Source organism: Bombina bombina, chromosome 6 (assembly GCF_027579735.1).
Source record: "Bombina bombina isolate aBomBom1 chromosome 6, aBomBom1.pri, whole genome shotgun sequence".
Lineage (NCBI taxonomy): Eukaryota > Metazoa > Chordata > Amphibia > Anura > Bombinatoridae > Bombina > Bombina bombina.
Genome location: NC_069504.1, coordinates 602,443,751 through 602,461,715, shown reverse-complemented (window position 1 = coordinate 602,461,715; position 17,965 = coordinate 602,443,751). Strand labels below are relative to the sequence as shown.

General features: G+C 37.7%; 1 protein-coding gene across 1 annotated transcript in view; it reads left to right on the top strand.

The window, feature by feature from the left end:
* Positions 1 to 401: 401 nt before the first annotated feature.
* CERS3 (ceramide synthase 3) overlaps positions 402 to 17,965 on the top strand; it is a 324,747-nt gene continuing 307,183 nt past the window's right edge. Inside the window, exon 1 of the mRNA XM_053717603.1 lies at positions 402 to 765. Coding sequence (XP_053573578.1) covers positions 593 to 765 — 173 coding nt within the window. The 5' untranslated portion in view covers positions 402 to 592. The remainder of the gene's footprint in view (positions 766 to 17,965) is intronic.

Sequence of the window (17,965 nt, the reverse complement as noted above, 5' to 3'; positions counted from 1 at the left end):
TCTATATTTACCAAAGCAGCGTCGTGTTATTCTTTTCCCAGTCATTTGAATTACACTACCACTCCCTAGTCCCTACTACTGATGACGTTATAAAAAATACAAAAAAAATCTGGTATTCTTTTGTATTGGCAGCAAGTATAGCTTGGAAAACAGCCTCTGTGGCTGTGGCTTCCTTCACCCACATAGTTCGGAATCATTCTGGCAATGAAAGAGTTAAGCTGCCTTTTTTTCTGAAGCATTCCAGCTGCTTCTGCCAAACAAGTGAATGTTTGTCTTAAGAGCCTCAGAAGCAGGATGTGGCAGACCAATCAAGCACATGCCCTAAACATCCTCTGCCATCACTCTGTCCGGAACACACACTTTTTTTCCATTTTATAAAGCTAGGTTAGTTTAACACAAAAAAAAAAAAAAGAAAAAAAAAAGAGGGAGAAGGAGAGAAGAGAATGAATCACTTCCCCTTTCTGTGCAGCTTGTCAGTCACAGGATTTGGCTACTAGGGCTGCAGGCTATTTGAATGTTTGGAGCATAGGAGGGTTTGCGTGAGTCGCGCCGGCTGCCTCTCCCTTATTGACGACCTCGGTTTCTCTCTAGGATGCTTCAAACGCTGAGCGACTGGTTTTGGTGGGACAGAATCTGGCTGCCGTGTAATTACACCTGGGATGACTTGGAAAACAGCGAAGGCAATGGCTATGTATCCCCGTCCCAGCTATATATCACCATACCTCTGGCTTTATTCTTCATGCTCCTCAGATTCGCCTTCGAGAGGTAAGTGACTCCCCTGTACCCCCCTCCCTAGCCCTGTGAGAGTTATTTCAGGAATTAGTTCTGCCTTGCCCAGACGTGATTACAGAAAGCTTAGTGCCAGAAAACCTCCATAGTGTGTAACCTGTTGAATACTATAAAACGTACACTGTTTTCTTCAGTAGCCACTAGTATATATATATCTATCTATCTATCTATCTATCTATCTATCTATCTATCTATCTATCTATCTATCTCTTCATCACCTAAATAACTCAGTGGAAGTTTATAAACTCAGCATTACTGACTTCTCAAAAGCTAGCACTTTGTTCTAGTATTTGGTGAAAGGCACCAGTTAAAAGTATGAGACGTTTTGCAAAAGTCACTGGTATGGTTTGTGCTAACTTTATACTGTATATGGAGATAATTGTGTTAGATGCACCATAGACATGGAAAGTTCTGTAAAGTTTAGACAGAAAAGAAAAAAATATGTATGGGCCTGTAGCTGAGAAACTCCTTAGATTATGATTTATGGGCAAGATCTTCTAGAGACTGTATGGAGAATTGAACAGAACCCAGAAAAAAAACAGCACACTTTTTTCCTTTTTTTTTTTTTTTTTTTTTTTTTTTTTTTTTTACAGTCACATAAAAACACAATTTTTTTTCATTTAGCTTTTTGCAGCATAATTATACTGGATATCGAATAGCTTGGCATTGTGAGGAACACAGAATTGTGAGGTGGAAAAATATAATATGCATATTTGTATTTTAAATGTAATCTGTTTTAAATCTAGTTTTTATCATTGCTTTTGAAGTTTGAATGAATATTAATTTAGACCAGGGATGCCCAAACTAAGGCCTGCAGGACACATTTGATCTTTTTGTTTGACCCTTAGCACCACCGAGCAAAAAAACAGACCTTGATAATTGTTAGCGGAAAAAAAGCAGTTTCACACTGATTAGCTAATTAAGAATGTATATTTTTGTACTAATTTTATTTTTTAAATGCTGATTAGAACTAAAAATTGACGCATTAACTTTTATTTTGAAGCATTATATTTAACAAATGAGTATAATGTAATGTGGCCCCCAGCCAATTCCATATAAGAATATATGTCCCTGTTCTAGACTATATACTTGTGTGCACAGTGTACCGTACATGGGTGAGCAATGTAAACATTCAATGAAAGCCACAATCTACTTTCAAAGTAATGTTTTCAGCACAAGAAATGCAAGACTTTAGGTGAATCGAGGCTTTTTGTCATACATAACACCCCCAGATTATAACTAAAAAGGTAGCTTTATGTGCTCAGATGATCAAGGCCTCTAGTAATGTCTGCATTGGGTTTTACAAGTGAGGCTCACTTCCGTGTGATGCTTATTTTCTGTCTGATATAAAAGATCACAAAGCTTGTGCTGTGTCGTAAGAGCTACCATTTAGAATTTCAGTCTCTCTGCAGTTATATAATTTAAAAAAAGAGATTGTTGAAATATGAGTAGATGTAGGACATTTCATTGTGAATTTTCACAGCTAAGACACTCAATACTAAGTATCATACCCAGGCATAAATGACTGCCATCTAACCTTAACGTGGCAGAAGATTTGTTCATCACACACGTCTTCCTGTTGTTTATAGTAATTAAACTAAATTGCCTTGTTTATGTTCATAATTTACAAAGTAATGCAGTACTGAAGCTTTATAATTTTTAAATTGATTTAAACCAAAAAATATTAAAGTGTGTAAGATGTCTAGTTTCCAGCCCATAGCTTTGTATAGAAAGCAGACACCAAAGAACATTTCAGACATAAAATCTCATGCTCACTCTATAGATGATAAACACAGTATTTAGGTTTTTTAGGTAAGCAAAGACAAACCCCAGATGATCTTCATCAGTGTGTTTTCTATCCTATACATATCTTGTCTCAAATTACTGAGAAAAGATAGTAAACACATACACGTTTATTGTAAACCATATAATGTTTAAATTATGGAGAAACATTTTGGCTATATAATGGTTGTTTTTACTTGACAGAGATGAAAACTTTTTTCCTTTGAAAAGACCTAGTGCAAAAATTGCATGCTTTAATTCCATAGCACTATTGACGCTCCAACTCCATGTGTTAAACCCCTTTTAAACACATAGTTAAAGTCCTGCTCTGTGCCACATACTGAAAAAACCCATTGCTTGGTGGGTGGTGCAACAGGCATTGCCACTCAGTGCACTGACTATTTCCTGCTTGGAACTAGCTGTTCTCTGCAGCCCCCAAGCAGGATTTAAACTATGTGTTTAAACCCTTAATGGTTACTTGTAGACATTTTTATTCTAAAAAATATAAAACTATAGTACTGGATGTTATTCAAACTGTTCCACTCGTCCACCTCTGCCACGCATCGTATAAATGCTATAATGTCGTGTAAAAGCTGGAGAGTCAAAACGCTTTCTGTTACTTTCTTTGTTGAACAAACTGAGTAACTAAACCAATTTCTATGACTAGTGCTTATGCATGCTTTAAGAATTTGCCCTGAATTTGTCAGGGGTGATGTAAGAGTCGTACTTTGCACTTCTTTATCGAACAATAAAATGTTACATTTAGAATTGTTTTTAAAATAATGTTATTTAAAGGGACACTCAATTCAAAATAAACTTATGATTCAGAAAGAGCATGCTATTTTAAGACACTTTCAAATTTACTTCCATTATCACATTTTGCACAGTCTTTTTTTTATATTTACAGTTTCTGGGGAACAAAATCCTACTGAGCATGTGCACAAGATCACAGGGTATATGTATACTAGTCTGTGATTGGCTGATGTTTGCCCTAATTAATAATTTGCCTTTTGAAAGAAACATGCTACTCAATATAAATATCATCATTAATGCAAATGTAAGAAAACATTTTATGTTGTATACTAGTGTTAAAGCCTGTGCACATGGGCCAAAATGTTTAACAAAATAAATATATCTATCCTTATCCCGCTATCTCTATCCCTCTATTCATCTATTCCTCTCCCTCTTTATTTTTTTGCCCTGTAGGATCCCTCTTACCCTCCAACCTCCCTGTTCCCCCACTCAAACAGCTGTCTAACCCTCCCCCCCTCTATTGCCGCAATCTTAGGTACTTAGGTTCTTTTTTCTGTAGTGTAGTGGTCCCACCACCCCCCCTCTTTCGATAGCCATTTATCACCCCTGCACCACCAAACTCCTTTTCTGTAGTGTAGCTGCCTCATCCCTCCATGTTTCTTTAAAAAAAAAAATTGTGTAGCGCAGGTCCCTGCCACTCCTTCCACTTCCCTTCCACCTCCGCTGCTGAGCCACCCACCCGCCTGCAGCCCACACCTCCCGCTGGCACCAGCAGAAGATTGTTACAGACAGCGACACACACAGTGTCACCCTCTGTAACGATCAGGCATCTGCCCTCATATGGAGGCGGAGCACTGGTCGCGCTTCATCTCCATATGCGGCAGATGCCTGGAGCTTCAGGAGCCCCATCTCTCGGCTGTAACTTAACAGCTGAGAGTGCTAGAGCTTCCTGAAGCTGTCTTGCACTGGGGTTAAAGGCCAGGTATGTTTGTTCTCGCTCAGTCTCTATTGCGCATGACAGCTTCGGACAAACATACTTGGCCTTTTCTAATATAGGATGTTCTTTAATGCAACCTATTTTACCTTCTTAAAGGGACATGAAACCCCAAATTTGTCTTTATGATTCAGATCGCTCATACCATTTAAAAAAACAAAGAAAACAAAAACAAACTTAAAAATTAACTTCTGTTATGAAATTTGCTACTTTCTCCTTTTATTCTCTGTTGTTGGTAGGTAGCGTTTAGCTATTTGGAGAACTATATGGCAGTTTTGTTTTTTTAAATTGTACATTCTATATGAATCATGAAATAAACATCTTGAGCTTTATGTCCGTAGACAATGAGGAGGGAAATAAAGGTGACCATGTCTGCATACTTCCCATATTTCGGAAAAAGCATAGGAACTGGATGTTTAGAGTTCCTCTACTGAGGAAATTTAAAGGTAAAATATCTACCAAAGTGCTGAATCACTTTAAAATGATTTTAGCATATGGGCAACATTGTAGGTAAAAAATAAATAAAAATAAAATCTATTGTGCATTTGAAAATTGCTATATATGCATGATACATAGTAATATAATTAACAATCTTTGCATGATACTAGGTTCTGTATAAGCTATGTTAATTATAACTTACATTTGTATGTTTCTGATACTGAGATGTTAATTGTTTACTGGTTGACATGGACAGTCCCACAACTTGTTTGACAGCAGCAGTCACCAACAATCCTGACTACATACTTTTCGGAACCAGACAGTGGTATTTGTATACAGATGTATGCAGAATAACCCAAAAAGTTAGGAGCCAGGAGGTAAAATTCTAGGAGCCAGTGGCTCCCTGGGTTTGTCGAGCCCTGTCCTAGAACATATATATATTTTTTTTAATGTATGGTATCTGCATATTCTGGCCGTAGTTATGATGAAACCTCCCTTTCCTTTTTTTGTTTTGTTTTGTACACAATTTTCTCTGTTTTGGGGAGATACATTGCCAACATGGAGCTGGAGGTTGATATTTGTAATTTGGTAGTTGACCGGAGTAAATATATTAGCAGGTGAGTGGCTTTGAAAAGCAAGTATTTGACCCTAGGAAGAAAAATAATTTGTGTCTTTGGATTATAATGTATCTTAAATTGAAAGCTATCTTTAGATGATTTTTTTTCCCCTCCAAAAAGCATTTTATGTAAAGGAGAAAAATCATATTTACATAAAAAAAAATCTGTTTTAAATAAAATCTCAAATACTGCATATCAAAAGATTGTGAAAATGGAAGTACACTGTGTTGTGATAAACTCATGAAGTATAGTTGATACCTGGAATAGTCACCCAATGGGGGGTGGTATTGTGTCAGCATTGCAATGGTTTACCTGAAGTGTCTTTCCTTTCTGTGTAACATTCTGTCTGTTTCTAGCCTTCGTTGCTCAAAAGAACCCTCCCTCCACTGGGTAACATTTATTTGTCTTGTCTTGTCTTTTGTCATTAAAGGGAAACTCAAGACAAAATTAAACTTTCATGATTCTTATAGAGCATTCAATTTTTAAACAGCTTTCCAATTTATATTCACAAACCCTTAAAGACAAGGTTGTAATTACTTTACCAAATTGTTACTAGTAAATGTTTAGCATTTGTTTTTCTGAGCATTACTATAGTGTACTTGGGGTTCTCCAAAACACCCATATCTTAAGTCTTGGATGGTGGCAGCATAGTTAATTTGGGGTTGTGCAAGCAGTAAAGGTATAAGGTAACCGGAGGCTGAGTGCTGCTAACCACTTCATGCCCACACTCTCCCCATCAACACAGCTAGGCAAGATAGGTCTAGCCGTAACAAGCTGAAGTGTTTATTTTAAAATTGTATGTTCTTTTTCAGGGATGGGGAACTTTGGTCCTCCATATGTTTCAGAACTACATTTCCCATGATGTTCAACTGGACTTCAGAGTGCCTAAGCATCATGGGTAATGTAGTTCTGAAACATCAGAAGTGCAAAGGTTCCCCATCGATATTCTATTTGAATCCTGAAAGCTTAATTTTGACTTTAGTGTCACTTCAAAGGGACATCAATGTTCAAATTAACCTTGTTACAAACATTTTCAGAGGAAGTTTATTAAAAGGTTATTAAGATTAGTATCAGCTTGGCTTGGAGAGGTAAAAGCTGAGAAATGCAAGGTTTGTTAGAATATGCCCAGGGTCTGATTGTGGTGTGTGTCTGGTGGTCACAATAAATGAATAAAAATGAGTACTTTGAGGTGGTAGGTGAAATGTGTGATCTGTGTTGGTAAATGGAAGCGATTGGTTAAAGGGACAGTCTACTTGATTTTTTGTTTTGTTTAAAAATATAGCTACTGCTTTTACTACTTTCCCCAGCTTTGCATAACCAACATTGTTATATTAATATACTTTATAACCTCTGTTTGCCTGTTTCTAAGCCCCAGCAGGCCACCCTTTTATATCTTTTTATTAGCATTTTAAATCTTGCCAGACAGTGCTAGGTCATGTGTGCCATAAAGATAACATTGTGTTCACTACTGTGGAGAATGATAATAGTTATGCAAGAACCAGCACTGAATGGCTAAATTGCAAGTTTGTAAAAAGCACTGAGATAAGAGAATGGATAATAAAGAGATTATCTTTTTAAACAATAACGTTTTTCAAGTAGACTGTCCCTTTTAATATATTGGGTAAGTGGTGAACTATTTCAACAAGATGAGATAAATAATGCACATGAGCTGATCAGGAAATGCTTGTGTCTAACACTATAAAACGTGACGTTTAGTGGGATGCCTGGGAAAATAAGCAGTGTTGAAGTGAGTGCATTATGTTAGGGACGGCTAAAGGGTCTTTCTAGTCATATTCAGGTCTTATACTAATGCATCGAAATTGCAAATATTTCTTCAATAAGCATCAATTTTCTATTTTTCATGGTTTAGAAGTAAATCATTGTATAAAAATGTATTAATTTTACTGCCCACAGAGTGAGAGTATTTGCTGCAATAAAGTATACAGTATGAACAACCAATCTGTTTTCTTATGCACTTCCACTAGCCTACAGCTCAATCCCATCCTTCAGAAAGTGTGCATGCTTCAGCATGTTCACGTTCTGCGAATCATCAAACGCTGAGACATTGTCATTGTGCATGGCTCATAAATAGCTATGGCAACTGGGAAAGCAAGCTTTTTTTTTTCTCGCGCTGATACTAGAAAAAGGAAGGAGAATGGAGCTGGTAGCCATTAATGTTGAATAGTGGACTTTATTCAATCATAAAAAAAAAGTACACAAAAAGTAGCGACTCAGGAGATAAGGATTTAAGGTTAAACATCCAATTAAAAAATATGGCACATGCAATGTCAGACAGACATGGGACAACCACCTGCATGATTACTGACGCGTTTCACGCCCCCTGCAGGCGCTTATTCATAGACAGCGGCACTGGATAGTGTATTAGTGGTTGCTTGAAGGAGCAACATTTAGAATTGACTTCAGTAAGTTGCGTGTTCATATCTATACTTTGTTGTTATAAGCAGCCTGTTTATAATGATATGTTATAGTAGTAAAACCGAACTACACCAAGAAATACATTGTAAATCAATATTGGGTTTAGCTCTGATACTGCAGCATTGGGATAGTTACTTGCTAGTATCCAGATTGCTATTGGATACCAGTTTCTTGGCTAGTGTGTCTAAATAGGAAGTAGCTGGTGTGCGGATGCAAGCACATGGTAAAAAACGACTTTTTTCATGGATTAAAGTAAATTAAAAAAACAAAAAAAGGTATATATGTTGTGATTAATGCTCATGAAATAATTGCTAACGATTATGAACCTTTAAGTGACAGAGTCCTGTGAGTGTTGAAAATGATTGAGAGGTAATATCCGCATGTGGAATTTCTGAATTGTAAACCCTAATCAATGTATATTGACAAGTGGTTTAATAATTCGCCAATCTCATAGTGCAATGTTATTTTACCAATATTAGCAGAAATTCTTGAGTCAGTGCTGTGGCAATCTGTGTCTGTATAAATATTTGTTATATAAACAGTAAAGATTAAAAGTACAGTTTATGCATTTGGGATTACACACGGATATGGGCTATTCCTTGCAATGCATGCAGGTGTTCTAAATCTAAAAAAATACAGATGGGCCAGCTGTATAATTTTACATAGAAAATATGTTAGAACAATATTTTCTGTGGAAATATTGAGGATTTACAATAAAGTGTTTGATTTAACCCTGCATGTTTAGATTATCCTAGCAAATGCAATATTGTTGTTATGTCGGGGCTCCTGCAAAATGACTTATTTACCCATGAACCAAAATTAGACTCACAGAAGCTAAGATACCTGACTTACACACACTTACCCAACATCTACCTTCTTAAAACCTGTGAGAGAGGGAAGAGTACCATGGGATATGGCATGAGGGAATGCTTTGAAAAACGCATGCTATTTACATAAAATGGTTGCAAACCATTTGACCACTTGCACATTGATGGACGTTACACCGCTTATTGTTCTCTGGCTGTGGCCTAAGTAATACTCAAGTGTATTGTATAGTTCCCAGAACATTAGGCCAGGGGTCGACAAATCTGTTTAGAATTTAAGAGCCAGTAAGAATACTTGGTAGCCAGCCATACTTTTAGGAGCCACAAAGTCGTGTGTGTGTATATGTATGTATGTGTATGTGTCCCTCGGTTTACAACTGTTCAATTTACACCGTTTCAGAATAACAACCTTTTTTTCCAGTCATGTGACTGCTATTGAAAAGCATTGAGAAGCAGTGCATTTATTAAAATAGCCAGTAGGTGGAGCTGTTCGCTTGTGTTGCAGCAAAGCCAAGCAAGCTGAAATTAATCAGTTTAACCAGACCTGAGCTATCAAGCAGATTTCAAAGGAACAAGATCTTCCTGTCTATAAATCAGTCCAGATTGGAATGCATAGAAAGAACTGTTTGCAGAAAAATGCAAGTGAAGTCTGTGTTGTGTGATTATTTTATTAGGTTTATAATGCTGTTTAGCATTTAAAGTCTTCATTTCAAAGCTTTAAAAATAATTTATTAGGTGTTACTTATGACAATTTTGAGAGGGGTTTGGAACCTAACTCCCTCACTTCCCATTGACTTACATTATAAACTGGGTTTCAATTTACAACGGTTTTGATTTACAACCATTCCTTCTGGAACCTATCCCCGGCGTAAACTGAGGGCTACCTGTATATAATATATATGTATGTATGTATATGTGTCTCAGTTTGAAGCAAGGGGAAAATTCTAGGAGCCTGTGGTTCCCTGCGTTTGTCGAGCCCTGCATTTGTTACTCCTTCCTATGTACAAAAACCTCTCTTCACATTGTGCCATTCTTTAGAAGCCAATGCTAACATAACTTTTTAGTTTAATATTTATATTGTGGAAGCAAACATACAAGCATGAATACAACATGAGAAATACAACCATTATTTTTATGGCAAGAGTTATAAAACAGATTCTGAAATATATCACTACAGTTATACATTTGGTGTCCAGCTCCTGGGGCACGCAACGATTGGATAAAGCCTGATTCGCCATAGATCTGCCAAATAAAGTATTAGAAACAGCACGATGTTTACTATCTGTAAATGCTTAAAAAGTTTCATGACTTAAAGTGCCCCTGTTTTTATGAATGATTTGATATACGCTGTAGTGCATACTCTTTTAAGAAAGTCTGCTCACTAAAGTGACTCAAGTGAGGACAGATTATTCTCAGTATACTATAAAAAAATATATTAACATTTTTAGTTCTCTAGTTTCCTCATTTTTGTTTCAAACCTAAATGAACAAAAGAGAGCAAAAAACTAACAAATGAAAACGAATAGTATGACAAACCAAACAATACAACCTAAATCAAATTAAATAGCAATGTTATTTATGGAAATAGTGGTTGCAAGATATGACTTATTATGTGGATTATCACAAATTTCTGAAGGTTGTCAGAGAAATGGCAACACAGCTTAGGATCTAACATTAACTGTCTCTAAACTATGTTGATAAAGGACACAGAAGTGGACAATCCCCCATTCAATATATGAGTCTACCCCATGTGGCCAGGGCTTATAGATTTTCCATTGGTAGGACAATTTAACAATATTACCTGGAAAGTAGAAAATGGTTGAGGCCTGGTGTATGCAGCTTATATATATATATATATATATATATATATATATATATATATATATATATATATATATATATATATATATATATATATTTTTTTTTTTTTTTTGTTAGGATTAGGCTAAATAGCAAAGGTTTTTTTTTATGTAATAATAGAAAGGATTGATCCCAAGTGATATATTAAAGACAATCCTGTCAAAACACCAGTTACATAAAGGGTGTGAATATACATTTAATATAATTTGTCAGGTAGTCAGCCTCCCAGGAAAAACTAAATATTAGGCAGTGCACCCTGCACAAAATAACAGAAAAGCTTATGTCAGGAATGTAGTCATGTTAGCTTACAGCTTATTAGTACATGAGAATATATTTTGAGACTAAAAACCCACATATCTTCATTATAATGAGCAAGAACTGCAAGCTCAGGGTTATGAACACTAGAATACTGAGTAACTATTTTGTGAAACAATAATATAAGCAGCCTCTGTTAGTGTGGTTTTGCAAATTGCCATTCAGCTTTTAAGTAAACTGTGAAGGAATAGTAGCTATAGATGTGCCCGGCATAACTAATTGGGTATATTGATGCAGTGCTTAAAATTAAGGTGCAGTCTGACCAAAGTATCAACTCTCCCATGTTTTCACTATTATATTATGTACATATGTTATATACAATGATTCCCTCTACACAGTTGAATAGAAAATTTAACTCCTCTGCAAGTTGTTTTTTTTTTTTAACCTTTGGATTTCTAAATGAATGTTTAACTGGTGAAATGAAAGCAAATATTTTTTATTTGGAACTATTAGGTTGGAAGACAAATTCTTACAGCAACAGGCTTAAATTTGAGTAAAAATATGAAATTTGGGTTACCACAAACAAGAAGACTACCACAAACTAGAAGACCCCCCCAAAATAAAAAAAATTCTAAAAAAACCTAAGCTACCCATTGCCCCTAAAGGGGCATTTGTATGGGCATTGCCCTTAAAAGGGCAATCGGCTCTTTTGCTGCCCATTTAAAAAAAAAAAAAAAAAAAAATCCCTAATCTTAAAAAAAAAACCCCAAAACCCCCTAAGTCTCACAGTTCCTGAAGTCCTGCGGTGAAGGTGGATGTGACAGCAGAGCATGACCGGAGATCGCAGAGCAAGACCGACGGCCGTGGAGCAAGACCGGTGTGGAGGTTCCTCTTCATCGGTTGCTGCCGCACACTGATGATTGAATGCATGGTACTCTATTTATATGTGGGTACCTTGCATTCCTATTGGCTGAAATTTTGAAATCAGCCAATAGAATGAGAGCTACTGTAATCCTATTGGCTGATTTGAACAGCCAATAGGATTTCAGTAGCTCTCATCCTATTGGCTGATTTCAAAATTTCAGCCAATAGGAATGCAAGGTACCTAAATGGGGTACCTTGCATTTAATATTCAGTATGCAACGACAACCGCATCAAGAGTATCCTCCACGCCGGTCCAGCTTCGCGGTCAATTCCGCTCTGCACTGCCTTCGCTCCGGATGAAGATACATGTCCCCGCGCTGGAAGAAGACCTTCACCGCCGGACTTCAGGAACTGTGAGTACCTATTTCGGGGTAGACTTAGGTGATTTTTTTTTTTTTTTTTTTTTTTTTTTTTTTTTAATGGGCAGCAAAAGAGCAAGTAATTTTAAATAGACTGCACTCTGGCAGGCTTATCGCCTAGTTAAATAAGTCTCTAACTGAACTCACTCCCACACAAACTGAGAGGAAAGATAACACCATGAGAACACACAGTTAAAGGAAAATATAAAGTGATCCATAAAGCAAAGTTCTTGACCGTGGAAGAGAAATGCTGAGGACCTGAGAGGATCTGAGAGATACAGACTCATTTTCAAGAGCATACATATTAAAGTGAATGTAAATTATGACAAATGTGTGCCTGGTTTTTAAAAATCCTATTAAAACATTGGCACTTGTTTTTACAGAGCCAAACAGAAGGTAGCAATTGCTGTGCCAATGATTATTCTGGATGGTCCCTCCTAGTATAGTTGTTCCATCACTGCAACCTATGATCCCACATTCTAAATCTTGCGTTGTTTGAGCAGACCACCACTCTGCAATAATAGTGTAAATTGCTGTTGGTGGCGATCTTGGTATAGAGAGCATTGATGCTGGCTGATCTATCACAAAAATCATGTATTTAACAGGTTAAACAAATAGCAATGGTTCTGAGTTCTGCTCACACCTATGCTGCTTTGAAACAGGTCGGTAGAGCCAGGCCTCTAGTTATCAAGCCGTCAACCTCAAATACGCTGGAATTCCGCAGCGTATTTGTGGCGAGGCTGATTCGCCTAAGTTATCAAGCCCTGCTGCCCGCAAAAGTAGAATTTTGTGACGTAAGCTTCGATCCACCGGACTCGGTCCGACACAGATCGATTCTTACGTTACTCCAGATGTTCCGAACGCAAGTTCGGCACAATCTGACTACTTTTGGAAGTTATCCTATGACTACCAGGTACGCTCGGCACTTTTCCGGCCCAGCGTACCTGGTTTTCAATCCGCCGCCCTGGAGGCGGCGGATCCCATAGGAATCAATGGGAGTCTGACCATAGCGAAAGTTCATGTTCGCTGCTGCCCGAAATCCCATTGATTCCTATGGGAGCTGTCTACACCTAACACCCTAACATGTACCCCGAGTCTAAACACCCCTAATCTGCCCCCCAACACCGCCGCCACCTATATTAAACATGCTAACCCCCTAAACCGCCACTCCCGAGCCCACCGCCACTCTAATAAACTTATTAAACCCTACTACCGCCGCTCCCTGTACCCCGCCGCCACCTACATAATACCTATTAACCCCTATCCTCCCCCCTATAACCGCCGCCACCTATAATAAATGTATTAACCCCTATCCTGCCCCCCCTATAGCCGCCGCCATCTATATTAAACTAATTAACCCCTAAACATAAGTCTAACACCTCCCCTAACTTAAATATTTATTTTAATAAATCTAAATTAAAATTACTATTAACTAAATTAATCCTATTTAAACTAAATACTTGCCTATAAAATAAACCTAATATAGCTACAATATAACTAATAATTATATTGTAGCTATATTTAGGATTTATTTTATTTTACAGGCAACTTTGTATTTATTTTAACTAGGCACAATAGCTATTAAATAGTTATTAACTATTTAATAGCTACCTAGTTAAAATAAAGACAAATTTACCTGTAAAATAAAAACTAACCTAAGTTACAATTACACCTAACAGTACACTATAATTAAATAAATTATTCCTATTTAAGAACTAAATACCTGTAAAATAAACCCTAAGATAGTCTACACTGTAATTAATAATTACATTGTAGCTATTTTAGGATTATATTTATTTTACAGGTAACTTTGTATTTATTTTAACTAGGGTACAATAGTTATTAACTATTTAATAACTACCTAGCTAAAAGAAATACAAAATTACCTGTAAAATAAATCCTAACCTAAGTTACAATAATGAAACCCTAACACTATCATTAAATTAACTACAAATACCTACAATTAAATACAATTAAATAAACTAAAGTACAAAAAAATAAAAAAATATTACAAGATTTGTAAGCTAATTACACCTAATCTAAGCCCCCTAATAAAATAACAAAGCCCCCCAAAATAAAAAAATGCCCTACCCTATTCTAAATTACGAAAGTTAACAGCTCTATTCCCCTACCAGCCCTTAAAAAGGGGCCTTTTGCGGGACATGCCCCAAACTATTCAGGCTCTTTTGCATGTTAAAAAAAATACAACCGCCCACAACATTAAACCCACCACCCACATACCCCTACTCTAACCCACCCAAACCCCCACTTAAAAAAACCTAACACTAACTCCCCCCGAAGATCATCCGTACCTTTAGCCGTCTTCAGCCAGCCGACACACACGATGGACAGAGAGGACATCCGCAGCGGCCTGAAGTCATCATCCAGGGCGCTGAAGCAGGTCACTCCATCCTATAGAAGTCTTCATCCATGCGGAATGGCGGCGCCTTCATCTTCATCCATCCTGGAGCGGAGCCTTCTTCAAGCGAGCCGACGCGGAGCCGTCCTCTTCGCAACGACGCCTTACCCGATCTAATGGATATTCCTGTTTAAGTGACGTCATCCAAAGATGATGGGGAACAGCCAATAGAATGCGAACTTCAATCTGATTGGCTGATTGGATCAGCCAATCGGATTGAACTTGAATCTGATTGGCTGATTGGATCAGCCAATCAGATTTTTTCTCCTACCTTAATTCCGATTGGGCTGATAGAAATCCTATCAGCTCAATCGGAATTCGAGGGACGCCATCTTTGGATGACGTCACTTAAAGGAATAATCCATTCGTCGGGTAGGCGTCGTTGGAAGAGGATGGCTCCGCGTCGGCTCGTTTGAAGAAGGCTCCGCTCTGGATGGATGTAGATTGAAGACGGGTTAGTGTGAGGTTTTTTTAAGGGGGGTTTGGGTGTGGGTTAGAGTAGGGGTATGTGGGGTGGTGGGTTTTAATGTTGTGGGGGGTGTTGTATTTTTTTTAACATGCAAAAGAGCTGAATAGTTTGGGGCAAGTCCCGCAAAAGGGGCCCCTTTTTTAAAGTGAAGGTAAACTTAGCAAGGTTCGATAATGTTACATGCAAATACATAGCAAATTAATGGTACTTTTAAGTCATCAGTTTTTGGATTGTAAAATATTTACCTATTATCGCCGTTTTTCTCTCTAATTCTCATCGTTGTATAAACAGCCCGTTTTTTAGTTTTTTTTGTCAGTCCGGTCACGTTCTTCGAGTAGCCAATAACAGGTCTGGCCGTTAGGCGCCGTCATTTGACGTCACTACATTTCTGGGACGGTCTGCGCATGCGCGCTATATTTTCCTGTCCCTTCCAATTCCTGCTCGTTCCTGTTTAGCGCATGCGCAATTCATCACACCTTGCCGAGATGGTATTATTAGAGAAGACAATGGGGAAATAGCGTATACTCAGCTTTATGTGCGCATGCGATGTCAATCGTGAACGCGCTTTTCAAATACGTATAGAGCGGGTGTGACCGCTCTATACGCTATACAGTCAGAAACCAGGAAATACATGGAGGGAGGAGCAAAGACCGGTCAATGAATGTTGATAAAACAGTGGGTTATACATTTATTTATATACCAATAAGTGATAAAAAAATAAGCATCTTACATTGTAGTACATGGGTAACATAACACTGCTTTCAAAATGCAAAACTTTACCTTCACTTAAGGGCTGGTAGGGGAATAGAGCTGTTACTTTCGTAATTTAGAATAGGGTAGGGGCATTTTTTTATTTTGGGGGGGCTTTGTTAATTTATTAGGGGGCTTAGATTAGGTGTAATTTAGCTTACAAATCTTGTAATATTTTTTTATTTTTTGTACTTTAGTTTATTTAATTGTAGGTATTTTAGTTAATTTAATTTATTTAATGATAGTGTAGTGTTAGGTTTAATTGTAACTTAGGTTAGGAATTATTTTTACAGGTAATTTTGTATTTCTTTTAGCTAGGTATTATTAAATAGTTAATAACTATTGTGCCTAGTTAAAAATAAATACAAAGTTGCCTGTAGAAATAAAAATAAATCCTAAAATACTACAATATAATTATTAGTTATATGGTAGCTATATTAGGGTTTATTTTATAGGTAAGTATTTAGTTTTAAATAGGATTAATTTAGTTAATAATAGTAATTTTATTTGAAATTAATAAAATAATATTAAGTTAGGCGGGGTGTTAGGGTTAGACTTAGGTTTAGAGGGGTTAATAATTTATTATAGAGGTTCGGCGGTATAGGGGGGGCAGGATAGGGGGTTAATAAGTTTAATATAGGTGGCGGCGGGGTCCGGGAGCGGCGGTTTAGGGTTAAACAATTTATTTCGTTGCGGCGGGGATACGGGATCGGCAGGATAGGGGTTAATAATTTTATTATAGGTGGCGACGGTGTAGGGGGGGGGGTGGCAGAATTACGGGTGAATAAGTTTAATATAGGTGGCGGCGGGTACGGAATTCGGCAGGATAGGGGTTAATAAATTTATTATAGGTGGCGGCGGTATAGGGGGGGGCAGGATATGGTTTAATAGGTATTATGTAGGTGGCGGCGGGGGTCCGGGAGCGGCGGTTTAGGGGGTTATACATTTATTATAGTTGCGGCGGGGTCTAGGAGCGGCGCTTTAGGGGGTTAATACCTTTATTAGTTGCGGGGGGCTCCGGAGGCGCCGGTATAGGGGGGGGTAGAACAGTGTAGTTTAGTGTGGTTGCTTAGTGACAGCTTATCAATAAAGCTGGGAAAAAGCTGAGAGCAGCGAGATCGGATGAGTTGATAACTATAACAGTCCGCTGCTTCATACGCCCCGTACTTGTGCACGGCTTTTAGGACCGCTTTATTGAGTGAGTGTATTCAGGTCCGTGGCTTGCGATGTGAGGCGAGCTTAGGCGGGGCGTATTGGGGCCAGTGAAGGCAGGTAAGTAGACACTTTGATAACTAGAGGCCCGTGTTTCTTCAGAACAGGTGGAAGGGGGGTTTGCTATTCTTGGTAGCAAGACCCAGACTTGAGACCATCACTGCAGATTCGAGGGGCTGCATATTTGAGGTAAGCATGTGCTAGTCAATATAGGGTATATAGCCAATGCATCTGTGGTAACAGAATCCACAAGCTGTTATTGGGTAAAATGTGTAGGAGTTGGCAATTGCATCTGTATTTATCAGATTCCATGTTTGGTCCAGTTCATGGAATTCTGGAATTCATTTGAGCCTTCAAAGCAGAATCTATATCAGAGACAATATCTGCAGATAGCAAGCTCATGTTGTCATATTGTGAGTAGGCATAAACTATATACAGCATAGCAAGCCCAATGTCTCACGGTATCAACCAATTTCAATGACTTCTTGGTAGCCAAGAGATGCTAAAATCTTGATCTTGAAGAGTACCCAAGCAACTACACCGCTAAGGGAGAAAGGATGGCATAAGATTAAACCACACTCCACTATAAAAATGGAATATCACAAGTTTGTGGCCACCAGAAGGCAATGCTAACATGACTTTACCTGGGTTGGTGTCAGTGGATATATCAAAAGTCCCTTTTTTCATTTGTGTGTCTCTCACTTAAAAAAAACAAAAAAAGGGGGGTATTGGAGTTAGTGGGCATCTCTTTTGCATTAGTTCCAGTGGATTTCTTGCTTAAAAAAAGACAAAATTTACCTTTTTATCAGTGTAACTGGTAAATGCACCCTTTATTTCTTTTGATGACTGAGGGTTTGTTTTTCTTGGTAAATACTCATCATCTCCTTACTGTGTTTTTGCTGTTGCCTCTTTTTTACTACTTGCCTATGAATGCATTTGAAAATCTTGTGATAAATAGGCTTTTTCTGGCTTTTAGAATGGTTAGGAATGGTTTGAGTTTTAAAAGTTTGCAAAATCCATGAAAGGCGGTTTACATGGACATTATAATTGTTTGTTAGGAATGGGCACATTTGTTTATGATTCTA